This window comes from Colius striatus, chromosome 9, assembly GCF_028858725.1.
Source record: "Colius striatus isolate bColStr4 chromosome 9, bColStr4.1.hap1, whole genome shotgun sequence".
NCBI lineage: Eukaryota > Metazoa > Chordata > Aves > Coliiformes > Coliidae > Colius > Colius striatus.
In genome coordinates, this window is record NC_084767.1 from 32,653,111 (window position 1) to 32,675,030 (window position 21,920).

The 21,920-nt window shown below is 38.5% G+C and overlaps 1 protein-coding gene across 9 annotated transcripts in view; it reads right to left on the minus strand.

The window, feature by feature from the left end:
- ANKRD44 (ankyrin repeat domain 44) overlaps window positions 1-21,920 on the minus strand; it is a 145,173-nt gene that overhangs the window by 34,502 nt on the left and 88,751 nt on the right. For 4 of the 9 annotated variants that reach the window (XM_062002230.1, XM_062002226.1, XM_062002234.1 and 1 more), the window contains exons 5-16: window positions 21,500-21,700; window positions 20,130-20,217; window positions 17,948-18,090; window positions 16,377-16,589; window positions 15,495-15,573; window positions 13,830-13,944; window positions 10,288-10,370; window positions 8,922-9,039; window positions 6,459-6,527; window positions 5,548-5,688; window positions 2,635-2,718; window positions 1,645-1,756 (exon numbers count right to left, since the gene is read on the minus strand). In XM_062002230.1, the coding sequence (XP_061858214.1) occupies window positions 1,645-1,756; window positions 2,635-2,718; window positions 5,548-5,688; window positions 6,459-6,527; window positions 8,922-9,039; window positions 10,288-10,370; window positions 13,830-13,944; window positions 15,495-15,573; window positions 16,377-16,589; window positions 17,948-18,090; window positions 20,130-20,217; window positions 21,500-21,700 (1,446 nt within the window). The remainder of the gene's footprint in view (window positions 1-1,644; window positions 1,757-2,634; window positions 2,719-5,547; window positions 5,689-6,458; window positions 6,528-8,921; window positions 9,040-10,287; window positions 10,371-13,829; window positions 13,945-15,494; window positions 15,574-16,376; window positions 16,590-17,947; window positions 18,091-20,129; window positions 20,218-21,499; window positions 21,701-21,920) is intronic. The other 5 variants (XM_062002233.1, XM_062002229.1, XM_062002232.1 and 2 more) reach the window with 3 other exon arrangements.

The window sequence follows — 21,920 nt, forward strand, 5'->3', positions numbered from 1 at the left end:
ATCAGAATGAAAGCTTAATATTTCATATGTACTCTTTCCTCTAACAATTTTATGCCCATACAGACCAGTCTTGTTCTAGGGACGGTAACTCCTAGATATTGTCTTCTGTGAGCTATCAATAGTAAACCAAAATTATTTACCCAAGAAATAAAACAGTAAAATAAGACCTTGCTCCATGCCTGCCTCACGCCAGTGGTGCACAGGGATGATGATGCAAAGGCTGAAAGAGAATTCCCCAGTGAAGATGCCATTACAGAGATCTCTGCTTGTGCCAGTCATGCAACAATCTGGTGATAAGACACGAGTAAAGTTGCAATAGACATTGCTGTGTCCACACAAGTGTAGGCTTGTACACAGCAAAGAGGAAGCTACTCTATATCTATACGCCCTTCAAATACCAAGAATACTTGGTTTTGTTCCAAATGAGTGGCAGGCTCAGCAGAGGACCTCTCCATCCCTATGAGCAGAGTTACAAAAGATCAGGTATAGGAAAAGGTTCTAAAAGAAGGAACAGCCAAACTTGCTACCATAAGCAACAAAGAAGCAGGGATATTTCAAGTGTCCTAAGTATACATACTTGCTGGTGGGAGCTAAAAAAGCTTAACATCCCACCTGAAACTCTGACCCAGGGCTACTCTGGAGTAATTACAGGTCAAGGTTTCCAAGCTGTTGTGACCCTGACATAAGGGCAGCTGCAGTATTTCCCCTGTGGTAGTAGGAACTGACAGCGCTGGTAAACATGGTGTGAAAGCAGCATGTGCTGTACAGAGCTCCAAGTCAATAATTAAGTACTTTGACTCTTCAACAAAGAAAGAAAGAACCAAACAACATAAAACACTGAACAGGGCACAGTATTATTACTAAAGCATGAATATCTATACAATTTTCTAATTGGAGTTTTACAGGGTTTTTTAAGTAATTAAAAGTCTATTTATGTGTAACTGTAATTTTGGATCACTCTGTGTATCAAGTAGTTCAGTTAATACCCATCTTTATGACACTTATTTTTACAAGTCACAAACTCATATAGATCCATACTATATTCCTCTCAAATCCAACTTTGGGATAAAATTTTTGGCTTCTTATGAGATGTAATTTCTAATAATTCAGATACAGGATATTAAAAAACAACAGCAACAACAACAAAACAGTTACATTGCATACAAAGTTAAACTTGATGATGGTAACTTTATCAATACTGCTATTATTTCACCAGAGGCAAAAAGGCACTGCAGGTATGCAGCTGACAAAAGCTATTTCCTCTCTCAGTTTGCAAGTCAGATAATGTGTCAGCTAAATAAGGCATAGGCACCACCATGCACTGGCTACTGTGGCTCAGTACTGGCACACACATATGGAGTGGGAATATTTTGATCACAGTTAAAAATAATTTAAGCATACATATACTCTACTCAAAGACAATATTTAAATACCAGCTTGTTGAATAAGCACTGGATTATGAAGATAAACGTGTTTTTAATACATCTGGTTGCATATTGAGTTTACTGCACCACATTGCATGTTTTCACAGATTTCTGAATATCCAAAGAACACAGATAGTAATGGTCAGGGCATTTCATAATGCTAGCATATACACACACATATTAGCAGATAAGAGACTTCCAAAACTGTCTGAGCACTCACCAGTTCCAAGCACTGTCGGTGCCCATACGCAGCAGCGTAATGGACAGTGTTGTACCCCTCTTTGTCTTGGATGGATGGATTGGCATCGTTCTGTAGAAGGAACTCTAGACACCTGTGGAAAATTCACTCGTGTAAATGTAAGCTCACAATATTTAACAGACTCGTCCCTCACTGCAACTAGGAGTGACACTGAAAACATCAGTTAATTCTGGATTTCTAGCAGCACCTCCAATTGGTTTTCTTTTTACTAGTAGCTCCTCACATTCACTGGTTTTTGTTACTATTTCCTGTTACAAAGCCTGAAAGAAAACTATGCAACTCTGTACCATGATGTAAACATCCTAGAACTGCTACTAGTCACGTAAAAATTCTTAGATCAAACTATTGACCTCCAAACATGCACTAATGGAAAGATGAAAAATGAAGACTTAACTGAGTTAATTTCCAGTAGGAATGTACATAAATATATTTTCTTCATTGTTGGCTTAGTGGTATTTTTTAAATCATATGCTTTATAGCTCCTGCCACTTTTTCTTATCATTTCGTTACTAGTACTTTCTTCCATAGCATGTAATTTGTAATGAACATACGGCTGATACATGAAAAAGGAGATTTTTAAAACAAAAAAATCACTTCGCAGTTAGATGAAAATTTCAATCCAAGTAAATACACTGAGGAAGCCACTGGCTACTTCTTTTTGCAACATATATATGAAGTGTAAAGCATAAAATAAGACAGTGCATGATACTAAAGAAGCATTACTGAAGCAGCACATTTTCAATTAATAAACAGTAACAAGCACAGAAACAGAAATATTAGGGGATATGTGCACAGGGAAGAGCCCAAAGCTATTTTCTTTAGGTTAGCCCTCATCAAAACCAAGCACTGTGTTTAGCAGAGCAATGAATTAGCAAAAGTAGAATGTAAAACAGCAGCCCTAAGCAGTTGTCCAGAAATGAGGTCTAACTGCTATACTGACATCAAACTTACAGTGCAGCTTCTTTTTCCTTCATCTCACTGGCTCCTTCAAGTTCTTCAGCATTTTCATGGGAGTTACCTAAGATATTCTTTCTTCTTAGCACAGAGGACAGAAAAATGCAACTTATTTTCAAAATATCACACCAGTGATTTTGATGCAATCTGCCACCCATCCCCAGTCTCCTCTTCAAGGAGCTGACCTCCTCCAATGAATAATAAGAATTCTACAAGTTAAATGAGGGTACTGTAAGAGTCTGTAGCTAATCAGTTTTGCAAGCTATGGCGACAATGACAACATGGTCATTTACTGTCCTGCAATTCAATGCCAAAAGAAAAAAAACAAAATCTGGTTTATATCAGAAATAGTTTGATCATCACTTTCAAGAATCCTTCTGTTTCCCCCACAGTAATGTTGTTTTGTTTGCAGAGAGGAACTTGGGATTACCACAGCTTGCTTCTTCCAACAGTAACATGCTAACACTTCTCTACCATTTAGGATGTTGAGAAATTTTAGACTGATTTAGTATCAGTGATTATCTTTAATCTGCATTAGCCAGATTGCTGACTCTGCTCACTTTCTGTGAAGTATCTTGTCAACACCATTTGGGCCTCCTGGTCAGGTTCTTTAAATTCTTCAAAGAGCTTGGCATGTCTTCTTATTGCTGCACACTCGGATAATTTCAGGCACCTTTGCTCTCCAGATGGATAGATGTCAGACATAAGACTAAGATTCGTGATCTTACAATCATGAGCTTGTGATTATGACCTTTCTTGGCCACCAAGGCTAATGCAGAATACATTTTCAAACTGCTGTCATCGTGGATTAGCAGATTGAAAGGTCTGTAGAAGGAAAGTTTCCTAATTTCAACTCCAAAATAACATTCAAGTTCCAGACTGGATTCTGCACAATGCAGATCAGTACATTCTTTCTTCAGTATGCAATTTCGCATTTGTAATATCAAGACTTTACATTCTTTCTGTGAGTATTAGTAATAATGGGTTGCTCTACAAACCCAGGGTCTATCTGATATCCAATGACTTAAGTTTTAATTATTAACAAAATAACTCCCCTGAATATTAACATTGCAAACTTAAAGACAGTACACATGTGCTACACTGAAGTCCTACCTGCATTTGCTTTCAATTTACTACAAATCAGTAAGAACCCAGCAGAACATTCCCTGAACAGAATAAATGATCACCTGGAGAAATAGTACATACTCAGAAATTGCAATCATCTATTTAATGAAAATGCTGTTGTCATTTCCATTGTGGAAAGGGTGCTTTCTGAAGAACACAAGCAACAAGTTACCAGAGCAGCTGAAACCGTAGTGCAACCTCACTGCAGCAGGACTTCTTCCCTGCTCATTAACTGCCAACATCTAGTTAAATAATGATGAATATTTTTTGGACTGAGATGGCCTGATCTTGGCAATTTTTTGCCATTCAGCAGGAAAAAAAAAAATGCTGGCCTATAAAATCATGGACTGCAAATAGCATTTTTGTCTATGTAACAAGGCTTCCCCCAGAACATCTCAAACTGGAAAATTTAATGAGAAGACATCATCATCACATGAGAATCAATTTAGTTCTGGACTATAAGGGCAAATAAAGGCCACATATTCCTGCTAACGTGACTACACTTAGTTTGTTTGGGGGTTTTTCTAATTAGTAGTGGAAGTAGATACATCGTGAAGTTAACCAAGAGTTTGCTCAAGTGCAGGAACTTCACCTACAAGGAGCCAAAAAAAGAAAAACACACACCAAATCACCATTCTCTACACTCCGAGTAACACCTCACTCACCCTAGCAAGACAGAATGAGAAACAGCCAGTGGTGAAAGCCTTCCTACAAACCTACTCTGACAGTAATGCAGGCAGACCCTTGAATATCTTTCTGCCTTCTTCCCAGCACTGTTCAGGTTTGAGGGTGACAGGGAAGACATTTTTATATTAGTATTATCACAGCAAATGATGAAGAAGCTACCAAAGCTCTGGTAACCTCTACTATAAAGTTAAGCCAAAGCTTTCTTGCCATGGCTTTCAGGTGGTATTCTGCTGAGAATAATCCAGATGTATTTTTACGAGATCCCACTATGCAAGAAACCAAGAAAACAGTTCCCCAGTGTCTGGAGGAATAAGATAGAGAGACATTGGATGGTCTAAAACAAATACAGGTCACTAAGAGTTTTACAAAAGAACTAACAGGATAATTGAGACTGTTTTATACGGTATGTTACACGGAAGCAATTACCAAAATACACAACTCTGAATTAGAAATTGCAGTCACTAATCACAGGATTTCTAAGTTTGCAGCTATTTTTTACTCTTTCTCACAAGAACAGCACTGCATTCAGCCAAAAGGTATTCCTTAGGTCTCACTCCTTTTAAACTCTCAAAAAAAGGAACCTGTTTGGACAGGTTTTTATCATCAATTTTATCAGCTTTGACAGCTGAGACAGACTGATGGTATAGCTATCCCATCTCTTCCAGAATGTCTGTCAGAATAGTCAGATGTCAGTCCTTGCTTCAGCCAATCTAGGAAAATCTCTCCTGCTGCCTCTTGCTACATCCATTCTGACGGACTTGCAAAGCAGATGTAAAAAAATCTCGGAACTTATTTCTGTGAGGAAGACACACAGTGGAAAACAGAAGACAAAATGTTGTGAAAATAGTTCAGTAGGTCAGGGTGGCTGAAAAACTCTGCATCATATCAAAGGCAAACCGTAGAGCTGGGATATCACATCATCTAGGATTTTGCAGTCAGAGCAACTCAGTGTGGAGTTATCCCTCTCAGTGTGGAGAAATTCCTCTGCTTGAGAGATCTCTTCTTTTTTGGCTCAAATGGCATAGCATCACAAAGATAATAGTATGACACTGATTTAGCAAAACAATTTAAATTAGGAATACAGAGAGTCTTTCTTACCTTCGGTCCATGTCAGAAGCAGCTGCATAGTGCAAAGGGGTGCGTCCCCAGTCATCCACTTCGTTAATATTGGCTCCTGTTGTTACCAGTGTCTCAATACAATGGAAATGACAATTTGCAGCTGCATAGTGCAAAGGTGACCTGGAACATAAGCGTCAATTTGTTACTTCATATTCCAATATGCACCACTGAGGATAACAAGAAATCTTAGTTTGTGCATTCCTACACATTTCCAGCAGTCAGTATCATCACCTTATGCTCCTGTGATGAAAGGCAAAGTTATGGAAATCTAAATGTAAAATATCATGTTAATAGGAAGTTTTGTCACTCCTGTGAAGCCTAATAGGATACAGATCATCAATTTGTGACTTGCAAACAACCTGTTCCCAACGACAGCCTCTGCTGTTGCTCTGCATACATGCTACCTTCTTCCAGTTGGGAGGCAGAGCAAAGGACGGTGTCCCTCACAGTGTCCTATAGTTGCTGGTATAGCAACACTCCTAGCAACACTTCACGTGGGCAAAAAAATCCTCTAGGAAACATGTCAAATGGCAGCAATCCTCCCATCATTACCCAGGTTTTGTCTTGGGCACACAAGCACAAGAACTGAGACAATAAGAGAGGTAATAAAGGAAAAAAATCTCCAGCCTGTGTTATTTTTTAAATAGAAAAGTCAAGGGAGTGGGATGGCTTTTATGTATTTAATGAAGTCTGCACCTGTCTATCTGGCATATAATTGCAGCAGGAAGAGTTCTGCAGGGAAGGCCAAACTCCTACTTTATTTTGCTGTCATTTTTCATAGAATATATGATTTCTAGACTGACGTAGTCTTTCTTCCTTGGCTGCTCAATTATTTTTTTTCCTTTTATTTTCCTTTTTTTTTTTTTAAATGAGCTTCGTAATTTACCTACCTCCCACACTTGTCCTTCTTATTAAAATCTGCTCCACTGCTTTGCAAGAGTTTTATACATTCAACATTACTGGAAAGAGAAGCGGAGAAAATAAAACATGAACAAAACAGAAGATTATATCTCAGTTGCCACCTGCCCCCAAAAAGAATAAAGTTATTGTAACTATTTTTTGTTATTTGCTGTGCAAAACCAGGGTACAGCCAACTACAACATGAAATTTAATCAAACAGAAAACAAAACTTTAAAAAACTATTTCTTTTTTTTTTTTTTTTTAGAAAATATCAAATTTCTCTGTGCAGAAGAAAAAAAAAATCCCAAGAGAGCACAATAAATGTGATCTGAATTCAGTGTGTTTGGAGATTTTCAATCAGAGCTATGCTTGATTGCCTCCCACACTGAACTGGTATTTTATAAGAGAACTTCAAAATAAAGTTGTTGCTAGCTTATAAAATGTCAGTCTAATAATGAAGAGGTGACATTTAATGAAATCCACCCCCATTCAGCAAAGCATTCAACAGTACCTACTTTGCTCAAATTCTGTTTACTTAGGGAGATTTAATCACAAGAGTTACTTTTAGGTTTATTCTGATATGATTTGTTCACTGTTGATAGATTTAAGCCCATCTCTAAGTGCTCCACTGAATAAAAGGCATAGTCATTTAAAATGATAGTCATATCAATATTGCATTTACATGCATTTAAGGCATGAGTTGAACTCCATTGCTTTCTATCTGCTGAAAGATTCACCACGTCATGGCTGCTTCTTCAGCTTGTTTAAAGGCAAGTGATTTTAAATAGAAAATGAAACAACTGAATTCTCACATCTTTTGTAATCTGAGTGAATAAATGTATGACTCCAAGACAGAAAATGACATACACAAACACAGCACTTTCCAAAACTCCTTATCATTTACAGAGGCAATAAATCACTTGTGTTTACAATCAGATGACCAGGCCTTTGAATTATGTTCTCTTCCTAGCACCTGTGTAACTCCCATCAGCATAATGGGAGTAACAGGCCTATGTCAGGAAAAACCCAAATGCCTTTCACATAGCTCTGGCTCCAGGTAAACAAGACAGACTAGATGCAATATGTTGGCTTCTGTTCATCCCTACTCTATATTGCTATTGCATAAAATAGCTACAGAACACACATCACAACATACTAAAAACACTTGTTAGTGATGAGAATTGCAGGAAACCCCTGGAAAAACAATGGTTTATTTTCATGAGATTTTTCTGTTTCTTATGAAGGCTCTCCCTCTTTTACGGATTTCCAGGTTGGTTTTACTATTCTTTTGGGATGCAGCCTTATCAAAAAAGTAGCACCTGAAGTGTTCCATCATAATATCCATCCAAGCAACAGTCATATCTCCTCTACTAATGTGAGAAAAGTATCAAGAAGAGTAATATCATAATAAGAACAAAAACAGTATTTGGATCGATTTTATTAGTTTTTCTGATGACAAAAACTTTGTGATATATGTTGTAGTCCACCCAGAAGAAAATACTTCCAGAAAGACTGCCAAGTATTTGCTGTGGATGACCATTTGTGCTTGATATAACCACAGAGAACCCAAGTTGGGTTCTAGCCAAAGCTCCATTTCAGCTGTTCTCTGAGCCACAAAGTACTCAACAGAAGAGTCAAAACTCAATGCCTGCCAAATGTTTTGTCCGTTTGCTAGGCTAACTCCACAGCACTCCACTGACAATTACTTGGAAATATTTAAACTGGATGCTACATTTACAACTTCAATTGATGTATTTCAATTTTTATTTGTTTCTATATCTGGCTTCCCAGCACTTAACAGAAATGAGAGAATGACGGTCTTTTGACTTTCTAATGTGGAGGTTGTTTATCTGGTTTGAGATTGTTTTGTTGTTGTTGTTGGTTTGGGTTTTTGGTTTTTTGTTCTTCTAGAAACTTTTAAAATTGCACTGGTAAAATGAGAAAAGAGGAGATGAACTGCATTTGGACTCCAGGGTTGCATTGTTGTGTAGTTGCATTTTCAGAGAAACACACAGTCCAAACATGGACACCAGGAATAACTCTCCTGCCAGGAGCATCTCAGCAGCTACACATTCACATCTTTACTTTCTTTGCCCTAGCAACTGATGATTTCCTGTAGACCTGCATGAGTATGCAGTACTTCCGCCCAAACCCAAAGCAGATTTCAAAGGGGAAGTGAAAATAAAGTTTTACCCTGTGCCTGAAACCCATGCTTCAAACCACAGCCCAGCTCTGCAGTAGAGGGAATCAGATAATCTCTTTTACTTTGCCAGCAATCCCTGCAGGAGGGCAGTGCCAAAAGACAGCCTCCAACGACCCAAATTTGACATCAGTCCACTGCTTCTCTTTACTACAAGAAATTCCTCTCTGGATGGCACAGTCAAGGTGGCTGGCACCAAATCTGCAATGAAGCCACAAAATAACTTACAACAGCTACAGTCACGGCTACTCACCCTCCTGCAGCAGCGGCGTGGAGGCACGTTCTTCCGAAACTATCAGGGGTGTCTATTTCAAAGCCTGCAGACAGCACGTGCTCATTACTAAACAAGGACACTATGCTATACTTTTGTCCTAGTTAAACCACAAGAAACATTGCAGAGACAGAAAAATCAGTTAGTTGGAAAAAAACAGAACACAAGCAACTACAGTCAGAAAGAGGTTGTCACTGGAATGACGAGCAGCTGCTCCAGTTTGGCAGCTCTATAAAAAGAGCTGCAAAGCTGACGAGCATCTATTTCCGCATCTGCACCACAACCCTATTTAAAACCATGTGACAGGCATTTATGAGGCAGATACTTATCAAGAAGACAGCAGGACACAAAGACAGAAAACATGAAAAAATAAGGAAAAAACACTGAGTCAGCCTGAACACGAGATGGGGCCATTTTTATCACATGTGGTTTTCAGGTTGGAAAGCAGCTTCCAGGAGCACGCAGGGATATTCATTAAGATGCACAAAGCCAATGATATAAACCTGGTAGCATTAACTCTGGTCACCCAGAGCTTTTTCTCTTCCTTCCAGATCTAGCAGTCAAGGCCAAAGTGCCCCAAGGTTTAATGTAATGGGGTGTGTAATTGCCATTTTTCACACTTTTTTAATACCGTACAGGAGTCAAGTTCAGGGGAAAAAATAGTTGTAGGAGATTTTACATGTTAAGTAATGAAGCAACTTTCTAGAAAAAGCATATGATCTGCCTTGTGACTTTTTTAAGTCATAGGAACTCTTTCCTGCAAAAACAGAATTTGAGATTTGGTGCCTGATTACTGCTTCCTCTGAAACAGTTGTTCCAGAAAACTGCTTCTGCTTTGGGCTCTAGTGAGGATCCTGAGACTTTTGTATCGACACTACACTTTAATTCATTTCCCCTCTCATGCCCACAGAGCTTTGGGCTGCCTAACTCTGTCTGGATTTAGAAACACACTTTAGCTTTATCTAAAATACATCAGCAGCAGCAAGATGTAAATACCTGCACCAGTTCAGGCATCAAGGAGATTATTTCCTAAATTATTAATTTGGTGAGAAAAAACCCCAAACCAAAACAGTATCTCACATTCCTATAGTTTGGAAAATGGTCCTAAATTTCCTCCCTTCTCCTAATCCAAACTGTCTGAACCTGCCAGGAGAAAAGAGTTTTGGGCATGAACAATATAGGATATGAGAAAGTACCAGCATGCTGTTAGGAAAGTCTCGCACGCTCCTCTATACTACACCACACAGCCAAACACAACAGCACAGGAAGTCTTTCCATTGAACAAGGGGCTGCAAGCAGTAGAGACACGCATTACTGAAGTTCCACAGACACTGCAGGATTTACTTACCCGATGACAACAATTTCCTGCAGCAGTCTGAGTGAGCATTCAGTGCTGCTAAGTGTAAAGGGAACATGTTGTGGATCCCACACCTAAAAGGCACAACAGCCTTATTACACAGCGTCATGTTGCAGGTTGCATCCAGACAAAACACATCAAGAGTTCCTTTCACAAAGGCAGCATTTTTTATCCTTTTTGAGGAAGATTCTTCCTGCCATGTTATTTTTTTCTCTATTTCCTTATCAGCCTTCTCAGCAGTTAAAAACATTCTGGTACAGTAAAATCTTGGCATTATTCTTTGAACAGAATGTGGCAAGAAGGTTTCTAAAAATTCAAGGTGAAAGCCAAGGTAAGGGAGGAAACAAGAAAAGCAGATATTGCCTGGAGTAATTTCTCGGTGTGGGATGCACAAAGTTCTGCATCAGCTACACATATTGCAGCTGCCAGCATGAGGTAAAAGTAAATGTCTAAATCTTCTCAATATTATTTCTGAAATCCATTTTTCCTGTAGTTAACTCTCATGCAGGTTTTCACAGCTTCCCCTTCTTGCCTCTCTCCCTCCCCGGGAGCTGGGGTAGTTGACAACTCTTCTCCACACTTTCTTTTAGGTTGCCACAACATCTACAGTTTTCTGCCCACATCCAATTTTCCTGTTCTCTCCAGCTACTCTCTTCACACTCCCTTTCACTATTTCCCCCCTTTAACAAAGGTTGTTCTTTTCAATTACACTATAAACTTCTCGAAACAGCCACTCTGGGTGAAAAAAAAAAAGGGTAGGTACCTATCATTAGGCTAAATCTGTATCAAGCAACAATATAGTTTTTAAACAAGCTGAGCACTCAGCAACTTTTTATTAATATCAGCAAATCAACCCAGTTCAACCCCTAAAGCATGCCACTGTTTATTGTCTTCTAAGACTTCTGAGTTTGGACATGTTGGCTTCTGTCATTTAGCATTGCTTTGTGAAAAGCATCTTGGTATTCTAGAAATATTATCCTACTGGCAATCCTCCAAGTGCTTATTAACATGGAACCTCTGAAACCAAGTATCTCAACAAGGTTATTATCTACTGTCTGCTTCAGCAGATATATTTTTGAAAAATGACAAACTCTTCAATAACATCAGATGGATTCCTATCTGCTCTTTCTTTCTTCAAGACAATTGGTGGATAGGAGAGTATGATCACTTCATGGAACAGAATTTCAGATATGGACCCAAAGATGAAGGAACTTGTCTTTCTGCAGGACTCATCACAAATCATAATTACTTATACAACCCTAGACAAAAGTGAATGTAGATATTTATTAAAGCTATCTTGCTCTAACATTTTATACATATATGTATTCAACTAATTTAGTTTGTTTTTAAAAAACTTAACTCTTTACAGAATCCACAATCCCATCCTTCCTGTCTTCACATTAAATGTGTCCTCCTTGCTGCTTCACTACACTAAGGAGTGAATTGTGGTGCTGTACAGATTTTAATTTCGCTAGTATCTGCATCTTTGAGCAAACCTATTAAAAGATGATCTGACAGCCTATTCTTTGAACAAAACACTCAAGCTTCACCGAGCTGTTGGATCTTATAAACAGGTGGCATATTTTAGCTGTGGATTCATTTATTTAAGCTAACATTGGACACTCTGTATTGCTGTGCTTACTTCTATACCCATTTCCCTTTGTCTCCTCCTCTGCCTAGTTATCTAAAGCAGTATTTTCCTTCTTGTAAGTCAAGATTTGCCCTTAGCACATGTTTTGGCCAATTTCGATCAAAATACACTATCTGCATCAATGCTAACCAGTGCCACGCTTCCATAGCGCTGCTCATCTTGTTCCTCCCATCCCTTAGATATTTTCCTTTTTAAATGCAGTTGCCTGGAAGACTGACTGAGCTCCCTGCAGCTGTTGCTAACAACACTGCAGAATTTTATTTTCAAAGCCAGCTCAGGGAGCTCAGATAGAATTATTTACATGCAGCACACATGAAAGCTCATTCCCATCACATCAATGTTCCTTGTTCAGCACTGACAGTAGCATCATTTGAATCTGAGTGCTGTTTCCAATTCAGCTTCTTATTGCATTTCCTTCTGCTGCTGGAAAAAGTTCACACCCACATGTGAAATAGAAATTTGTAATTGGATTACGCTGATTCCAATGAGTAATCTCACTGTAGTGGGCTATCTCACTGTATCTTACTTTCCCTTTAAACCTCAAGATAAGAGACAGTCTGAGACTGTCCTGGAGAAAGAGCTAGGAAAAATGCACATATCTTTCAATGCCAAGATCTTCGTGCTGGCTATGTTAATAAAATCCAGGAACATTAGCTGAAGTCTGTGGAATTTCACCATCCATGCTAACAGAAGATGTGTTCCACCTTCTAGGTCTGCATGGTGACAGTCATATTTGATAACCAAGACATGTGGAGGTTATCACCAAAAACCTACATTCATGAAATCAGATGCTGCTATTTAACATCTGGTACAGATATTCCTCATGGCATTGTATTACTCTGATCTTATACTCCTTTGTTTACCTTCAGGTTTGCTATTTTATTTAACAGACCATAAGAATCTGAACACAACTAACCAATACTAAAGTACCCTTAAATTGACAAATGCTGTGGGTGCAGTCTTGACACTTGTGCAAGAAAAAGAACAAAACAAAAACCTGAATGGAAGCAGAAAGCACTAATGAAATTTAGAAATGTGTCTAATTTCAACTCCTTGTCCTTCAAATAAGACTGGCGAACCCAGAAATCAGATAAAATCAGTCCTATTATTTCAGCCACCTGAATATCAGGAATCATGCAACATCAAGACAGGCTATAGTTACACTGAAATCAGAAATAGTAACATCTGCTTTGCAATACTGCATTTCTGTTGATTACCCTATGTTATCAAAAGACATAAGATAGAAAAACAATTGCTATTTATGTCAGGCCACTAAATACTAGGTTAATTTAGATCACAGAACTACAGAATCACAGAATGGTAGGGGTTGGAAGGGAACTGTAAAGATCATCTAGTCCAACCTCCCTGCTAAAGCAGGTCCACCTAGATCAGGTCGCACACAGAAACGTGTCCAGGCGAGTATGGAAAACCTCCAGAGGAGACTCAAAACCCACCTGGACATGTTCCTGTACAATAATAAGGAATATGCACACAATTCCATTGGAAGGTATCTGAATTTTTTTCAATTATATTTCTTATACAAATTCAATGCTCTAGACTTTATGGAATAATGGTGATGAAAATGCACTTTATGTACATGTATGTACTTTATGTACATTATATACCATTGTGCCACATCAATGCTTTAAGAAAAAAGAGTATTCGTACTACTTATAACTGCGTAGCAAGTCACAACAGGAACTTCCTTCCCCTCCACACTTCCCAAGTGTTCATATTTCAGCCTCATGTCACTCAATGAAGTAAAATACAAATACACTTATTCATCTATATCTTCAAACTTCAGAATCTGAGGACTTAACTGTGTTCCAGGCATCAGAAATAACACTTGATCATTACAAACAGCTTCATTTCAGCCACCTACTTGGCAGTATCAGCTCCACTGGTTATGAGGGTGTTAATCAAAAGCTCATGTCCGTATCTTGCAGCCACATGCAGAGGAGTGTTACCATCCTTATCAACACAGTCAATTTCCCCTCCTGCAAAAAAAGAATTTAATCAGTTTTAACACTGAAAGACTAAGTATGAACCAGTGACTACAACTTTTATTTCTTTCTAGTGAATGCAGCATAGCGAGTTCAGCCACAGAGACACTCATTTCAGAGACCAAGAACCAGCACACAGCAAACTGTCAGCTGTCAGTCACTGGTACTGAATGTGGTCTGGAAGAAGCATTTGCACCTCCCTCTTCAACTGCATTGGTGGAGAAAAATGGTGAGAAATAGGTGAAGCAGTTGGCATACAACAGTTAAGTACATAATTCAAACTTTCTGCTCATCTAAAGATACAAATGGATGCCTTGAATTAAACTAACATAATAAACTGCTGAAACGATGCCATTATTCATAAAGGCACTGCCATTCAACCTTACCTGGCAGACAACAATGTTAAACAGAGTTCATTCAAAATGCCAGCAGGAACACACTGCAAGTGATGAGTGTGTTGTGTGCCTTCTCTGTGAATCACCAAGGAACAACCAAACTGCTTCAGTAGAACAGTGAGACCATGTATTTGACTAAACAACCAAAAACCGATTACAGCAGTTTCTGCCAATTTGAACAAACTCCTGTTATTAGTTCTATTTTATTTATCCAAAGAGAGATTTAACAGTAATTTGCACGAAGACCTGAAAGACGCATGATGTACTGAAGACGTCCATTTAAAATATGATCTGTGTAAATGTGTAATTGCATTTACAGTGTAAGTCTTTGGCCATCTTCAATGTCTTAAGTTCGAAGTTTGGGATTTTGGAAAACAAACAAAAAAAAAACCTCAACCAACCAACCAACAAACCCCAGACCATCCTGTCTAGTATAGCTGCCAAAGCCAGGAAACGTAAGTAAACAATCAGTAACAGCCTCTGTCAATCAGACACAGGCCTCTGCCAGATCTCTAACAATATTCTTGGACGAAGGAGATAAATGACTGATAAATGACTGTTAATCAGGAAACCTGGCTATGCCAGAACAAACAAGGAAGTGCTGGTCCAATCTCCTCAGTATTTATTCAATATTTAATGAAGACAGTGGCAAGGGGTGGAGCTAAAGGATTTAAGAGAAGTACAGCAGCTGAGTGGAAGGTAGAGATAATGGTCTGAGCTCTAAGAACACTAGGACTCCCAAAGGAGGACAATTATAAACTTTTTCTCGGTTTTTAAATAATCTGAGAAAGATTTTATTGCAACAGAAAAAGTCAAAAAACAAAACAAAACCACAAAATAAAACCTCAAAAAAAAATCAACACACACAAAAAAAACCCAGCATTGAACACTTGCTTTCGGGTTAAGAATCACAACAGATCAATTGGATCACCATCAATCGGTGGAATGGGACTTTTTAACAATCAAAATCTGTGCTTGTGATAACACACTGGAATGAGAGTTGTAAGTGCAGCTCAAAGCCAGAAGTTGATGGAGAGATAAGAAAAACTCAGAGCAGTCCTCTAGCACTCTGGGTCAGAATAACTAAACATCACAACCTTGGAAATGCCTAATCTTTTGAAGAGTCATTAAACAGGAACAGAAACTCACCATTTTGAATGAGGGTCTGCGACCGTGTGAACCTCCCATGGACAGCTGTCATATGCAGTGGGCTCTTCCCATCCTTACTCTAACAAAAACAAGACATAAGACCAACCATCTAGCATGGAAAACAGTGGTAATAATTTGAAGTCTCTCAGCTCAATATCCTAGAGCTTTTCTTCAGATAAAACCTCCACTGGCTTCAAAGGTCTGTAGGACTGAATCTATATACGATGGTAAATGTAGAAGATGTAAGTGTGAAACTAAAACGGTTCCTCAGGAATGAGCAGGAAACAGGCTAGAGTGGAGCCTGTCCTTACAGCCTGGCTGTACTCAATACCTGCTAGAAACCTACAGATATGTGACATGTTATTCTTGAATATTATTTTTAAGTAACCATGTGGTTATTATTTCAATTCAAGTATTCAATTATCCTAAAGAGAATCAGGTTGTCTAAACTCAGGCTCTAAAATAGGTAAGCAAACAATCTCCAGTTCTTTTTTCTTGGGAAAATCAAAAGGAACTTTTTAGAATCAATTCAATCCACATTGTAAGGGGAAGGAAAACACCAGAAAGGAATAGTTCCTTGACTGACCACCACTTCCTGAGGTAACATTCTGACAGAGTTCCTGGAACTATATTTTAGTAGTGGTTCATGCCTTCAGAAGAGTGTCTGGCTTAGAGTTTAAAGCTGTTGCCATATTTACCAAGGCATTGACAGCTCCTTTGCTAGCAAGCAACCTCAAACAGTTTAATGACCAACATTCTCAGCATCGCTCTACCTCCATCAAGAATTTAAAGCCATGATGTACTCATTACCACAGTTTCCAGTATCCTGAGGTATGCAAAATAAAATAAACTAGCACTAAAGAGCTGCAATGCAAGTTTTACCTGGATGTTAACATCTGCCCCGTTATTCACTAGTAATTCAAGACACAGTGCTCCATGAGTGGAGGCAGCAGCAAAATGCAAGGGAGTGAATCCATTATTATTAGGCTGATTTACATTAGCACCATAGTCAATCAGCTCATTAACAACAGAATCCTGACCATTGTAACAGGCAATGTGAAGTGCAGTATTTCCATAGATGTTCATCTCATCAATCTAAAATGAGACAAGGAGACACAATTAAAATTACAGACATTAGTTTACCACTTTACACACTGCATCACATACTGCAAACGGAAATAGCTGGATGCTTGAACTGTCATAGGGTATATTTCTCACCAGCAAATTTCAATGACAAAAATACACTCCCAGAGAAGTTAAATTGGAATTGCTTTACCATTATTAACTTTTTATCCTACTGGCAATTTCTAAAAGCCAGTATAAAACTTAAAGCTGATAGCAGAACTATGCAATGACAATGAGAAAAGTCCTAACGAGTTGGAAAGCTTTTACTTTTAGGTGGAAAAGTAGGATAAATAAAAAGCTCACAATTTTTACAAAAAAAAAAAAAAAAAAGAGAGAGAAAAAGTAAACCACCAACTATTGAATTTTAGTGAATAGAACAGATTTCATTTGGGAAGGGAGTGAAGGTGGCTCAGTGAAGGGAAAGTGAAATTGCACAACCATTTACACTTCATTAAGAAACCACTTTCAGTAGGTCAGTACTACAGACATGTAATTAAGATTATGTTTCCTCTTGATGATCGCTTAGTATTCAACTGCTGTTCTGTAAAACAAGACAAGACAGATGGTACAAAAGACTTGGGGATGATGTGAATAAACTTCCACAAAACATAGGCATCTCAAAGATTATATCCCCCCAGTGGTGGAGAATATGGAAGTTAAAGGTAGTTACTATCATAGTACTGCTAATAGCAGGAAACACCTATTCTCCTTCAACTTCACAGTAAACAGCCTATGAACACAGACTTCTGACATGTTTTTGGAAGGTCAAGTCAGCTGAAAATGCAATGGGTTTATCTGACATCTATTTAACCAGTGCAGGCTCCTCTGGTCATCTCACTGCTGCTTTGAACCACTGAATTGACAATATTACACCAAGAGAAGTCTGTGCCCTCAAAAAAAAAGGTTATTTTCCATCCTTTTGTCAGCTACAGAGGAAATACAGGTCCCTAAAATTAAAGAGTCTGAACTGTTGTTTAATAACACATGCAGTGTATATGTTAAGAACAACTACACATCATCTCAAAAAGGAATGCTGAGCTGAAGGAAATTTCACTATTCTGTATTTCTCTGCAGGAACAGCATATATTTCCTGATTTCTTCAGGAAGGTTGCCTCAAATTTATTCTCCATATCGGACATTTTTAATTCCAGAATGTTTCTTGGCTCTTGAACCACTAAACCACATGAAGTATGAGTTGGTACAGAAAACGGGAATTATTTCACTTAGAAGCTTTGCCAACGTCTGCAGTAGTATCCATAAGAAAGAAGGAAATAATATCTCCAAGTACAGAGAAACATGGAAGCCACAAAGAGCACATTACCACACACCTCTACCCCCAGGTTAAGGAGGTGTTTCACAATGTTAATCTGCCCATTGGATGCAGCTGCATGAAGTGGGGTGTAACCCTTCTTGTCTTTACAAGTCACTTCTGCACCATGATTAATCAGTAAGGCAACAACTTCCAGGTGACCTTCAAAAGATGAAAGATAGTAATCAATGCATATACTGTCCTCCAGCATCACTTCCATCAAAGTACTACTTTCTTGCTAAGGCATTGACCCTTTCATTGCTGTTTCACAATGTTCCCACAGTTTTACAAGGGGAAAAACAAAAGCATTTTCATTACCATTCTTAATCCTAGCTCCAGGCCTTGTGAAGATATCCATGCATTCACCTTTACATCATGTACAAAATATCTCTTTACTGAATTAGTTTTCCAGTTTGTTAGCTATGTCAAATAACTTTAATAAATGATTAAATGAAGGTATCCTCTCTCCCAGCACCACCAAGGGCGAAGAAAACTAAATTTCAAGTGAGCAAAGAATTTGATCTAAAGCCTACCAATACAAACACAAGATTTTCTACTGAAGTCACTGATCTCTGGATCAAGTTTTTTACTCTCCAGAACTGTATCATTAACACCAAACTATGAAAAGAATCATGAATATAGGTCTAAAAATGAATCTGAACACGTAAGTCTATACACATATATTTAGTCTGTAAACTAAAATAATTGCAGTAGCCTCAGCGGTCACACAGATTGAGAGCTGATTGCCAGATCGATAGGACATCTGTCACCAGGACTGGAATGCCTACCTCTGAATTAGGATCTCCCTACAGAATACAGGGGAAGAGCTGAGCATCTTAAAATGCAACTTATAACCCATCTGTATCCTCAGTTTTCTCCTCTCCCTAAAAGCCTCGGACCATCTGGCCTAGCTTCCAGATAGTGCCCTAACCACCAAAATTAAATCAAAGCTAACTGAGGAACACTTCTCATTGCTTCACATTGAAGCAGATCTATCTTTCTTAGAATTAAAAATTTATTATGTCAAACACCACATAAAGTTGTGTATCATCTGAGTTATACAGCACTTTCATGACAGAGGCAGCTCTGGTCATGTGCAGGACCTAGGAAACTTTATGAACAAAGTCTAAAGTGCCCAAAGATACTTACACATTCAAGAAACTATGTGAGGATTTATATGATAAGATGCTTAGGTCTCATCTAAATTTTGTTCAAATTACACTGCAGATTCCCAAATCTCATTGCTAATTTAGGCTTTAAATGTTATCTAAAGATTTTGAAAAGTACATCATGAATTTTGGAAAATAATTAAGAGCCAAAGAGAAGTGGAATTGGACTGCAGAACATAAAAGCCTTTCATCTCTACAGAGTGAAGTTCAAAGCTCCCTAGCTCAAAAACCAAATCACATTCATTGGCAAGAGTCTTTTCATGTCTCTGTATGTATCAGGAACACCATACAATATGCTTTTCTCAGTTTGAAATCTCCTATTATCTCATTTTCCAAAGTGCCAGGATTAAAATCAGGATATTGACAGGTCAGATGAAAGAGTTCCTGGCCAAAGGCATACACCACCTCACAATTTATGATGAGGAATATACTGCTTGACCAACAAAAGTTCTTAAACAAGTGTAACCACTATCATAGGCAATATTGTTCTAGTATTTTTAAATTTTAGTGCCCCACTATAAGAAAATTTCTTTTTACTTGAAATGATTTATAAAGTCAATTGATTTAATTAAGCAGTATTGAGTAACACTATGATGTTTTGAATAGACAAATTGGTTGGTCTTGTCGACTGTGGAATAAAATATGGTGATTTACTCATAACAGAAGGAAAGACTATTTATCTGCATTTTATAAAAAGTATATTTTAGCAAAAATTGAAACAAATGTAATCCGTATTTTTTCAAGATCAAATATACTTCAGGCTGGAATCATAGTCAGGATAAATAGCAAAATGAAAAAAAGCAACACTAAAAAGCCCACAATTAACTGTGTTAAAAAGGAAATCCCAGCCAAGTGCTCATCAGCTGCAAAACCGTAAATGGACTGTATGTATTTAGATCAGCTGTACCGTTCCTCATCAGGGTAAATACAACACTCACTTTCCATGTTCAGGTCCGCTCTTGTCCATTTTAAAACATATTGTTGGTTTGCAAATAGGAAAGTAAAAAGAAGGAACAACAGTCCAAGCCTTACCCATGTACGCTGCCCAGTGAAGAGCTCTTCTGTCCTTTTTGTCAAAAGCATTTATGTTTGCCCCCTTGGCTAAGAGCAAGTTCACCATCTAGAAGAAGAACGGCAAGTAAACCGACCCTGTAGATTACACACTCAACAGTTTATAAGAAATCATTCTAGCAATAAAATTGGGATCACAAATCCTTTTTAACACTAAATTTGTGAATTACACAAATACTGTTCAAAGGTGTGTGCATTAATGACACGGACTAGTGACAGCCAAATGTAATAAGTTTGGTGTCCATAGACGGAGCTGATAGCACACAGGACACTGGCTATTCTGGTGTACCTCAAATTCAGCTTTGCAAACGACCTGGGAGAGAAACTGGCCTGGAAGAGAAACATTGCTCTTAGTTTTTATTGTTAAGAACAATTTACGGGGTCTTCTTGTGGAATAGGACAAGATTCCTCTAGACCAGGATGTTATAAATCCTAGAATCTGCTTGATCTTTCGATGAGGAGAGTCTATTTCTTGCCACACCACAGTGATTTTCAGTAAGTTCCCATGTGCCCATGGTGGTGTAGATAAGCACCAGGCTGCTTCGCATACGACGCTGGCCTTTTAGACAGCATGACTAGGAGGTGAAAAGCTGCTTTCCCCATTGCCAATCATCCAACATTAAGCATAAAAAAAAATCAGGGGAAAAAGGAAAGCAACTGAATGGAAAACACATTCCACAGCTGTGTTTTTCATCAAACAGTCTAAAATAATAAATTATGAGCTGGATAACTGTCTTCTTCTCGTAAACTGCTTGGACATAGAGATCAGCTAATAACAGCATATATTCCTTTAACATTTCTGATGTACTGTATCCAAAAGCTCAGGAGCTTTAGATTATGATGGTTAAACATTACTATCTCTCTCCTACAGTGTGGTATTTTAAAGGCCAACCATCCTCATCGTTTTACAGGAACATTCCTCTTGTTTCTTTTAATTACAGTACAACTAATCAGCTTTTATTGACTGAAACTTGCTGTTCCAGTCTAATGTTTATATTCCATATCTAGAAATTTAGGTGTGGAACAGGTAAACAAGACTCCTTGCACACAGATCTAAAGACACTAGCAAAGCCCTTAACATAGGGGCTGTATTTACAGAAGTGGCACAGCCAGGTCTCCAAGTTATGCACATGCATGTGCTTCCATGGTAGCTCTGCAGTCACAGTCTTGTTTCTGCAGGTAGGATACATGTCACACAGTTTGGAAAGCAGATGAATGACAGGAATCATGGAGGTCAAGGATATGGGGCTCAGTCTAGACCTAGACACCACAGGTCAGCTGTTTGAGAAAATCAACGAACCAACCCATGATCAATTATGCTCCTAACCCACCTCGATGTGGCCATTCAGAGCTGCGTGGTGCAACGCTGTCCGTCCGCCTCGGTCAGAGACATTGACGCTGCTCAGCATGGGGATGATGACTTCTGCACACTTCACTGCCTTGTTCGCAGCCGCCACGTGCAACGGTGTCTGCCAGTTCTTGTCCCGAGCATTGACATCAGCCGAGTGCTTAATCAATACTTGCACTGCTTCCTGCAATGGCAACAGTTACATCCATAACCAGTTCAAATAAATACAAGGCCCATCTTCTTGACAGCTTAATTACATTACCTATGCATGTTACTTGTATACATCAGACATGGCCAGGAGGAGAGAAAGCAAATAACGTCTATCAAAACAACCTCCCAGGCTACTGCTGGAGTATGTACCACCTCTGCTATCACTTAGATCAATGTCCTAACAATCAAAGTTT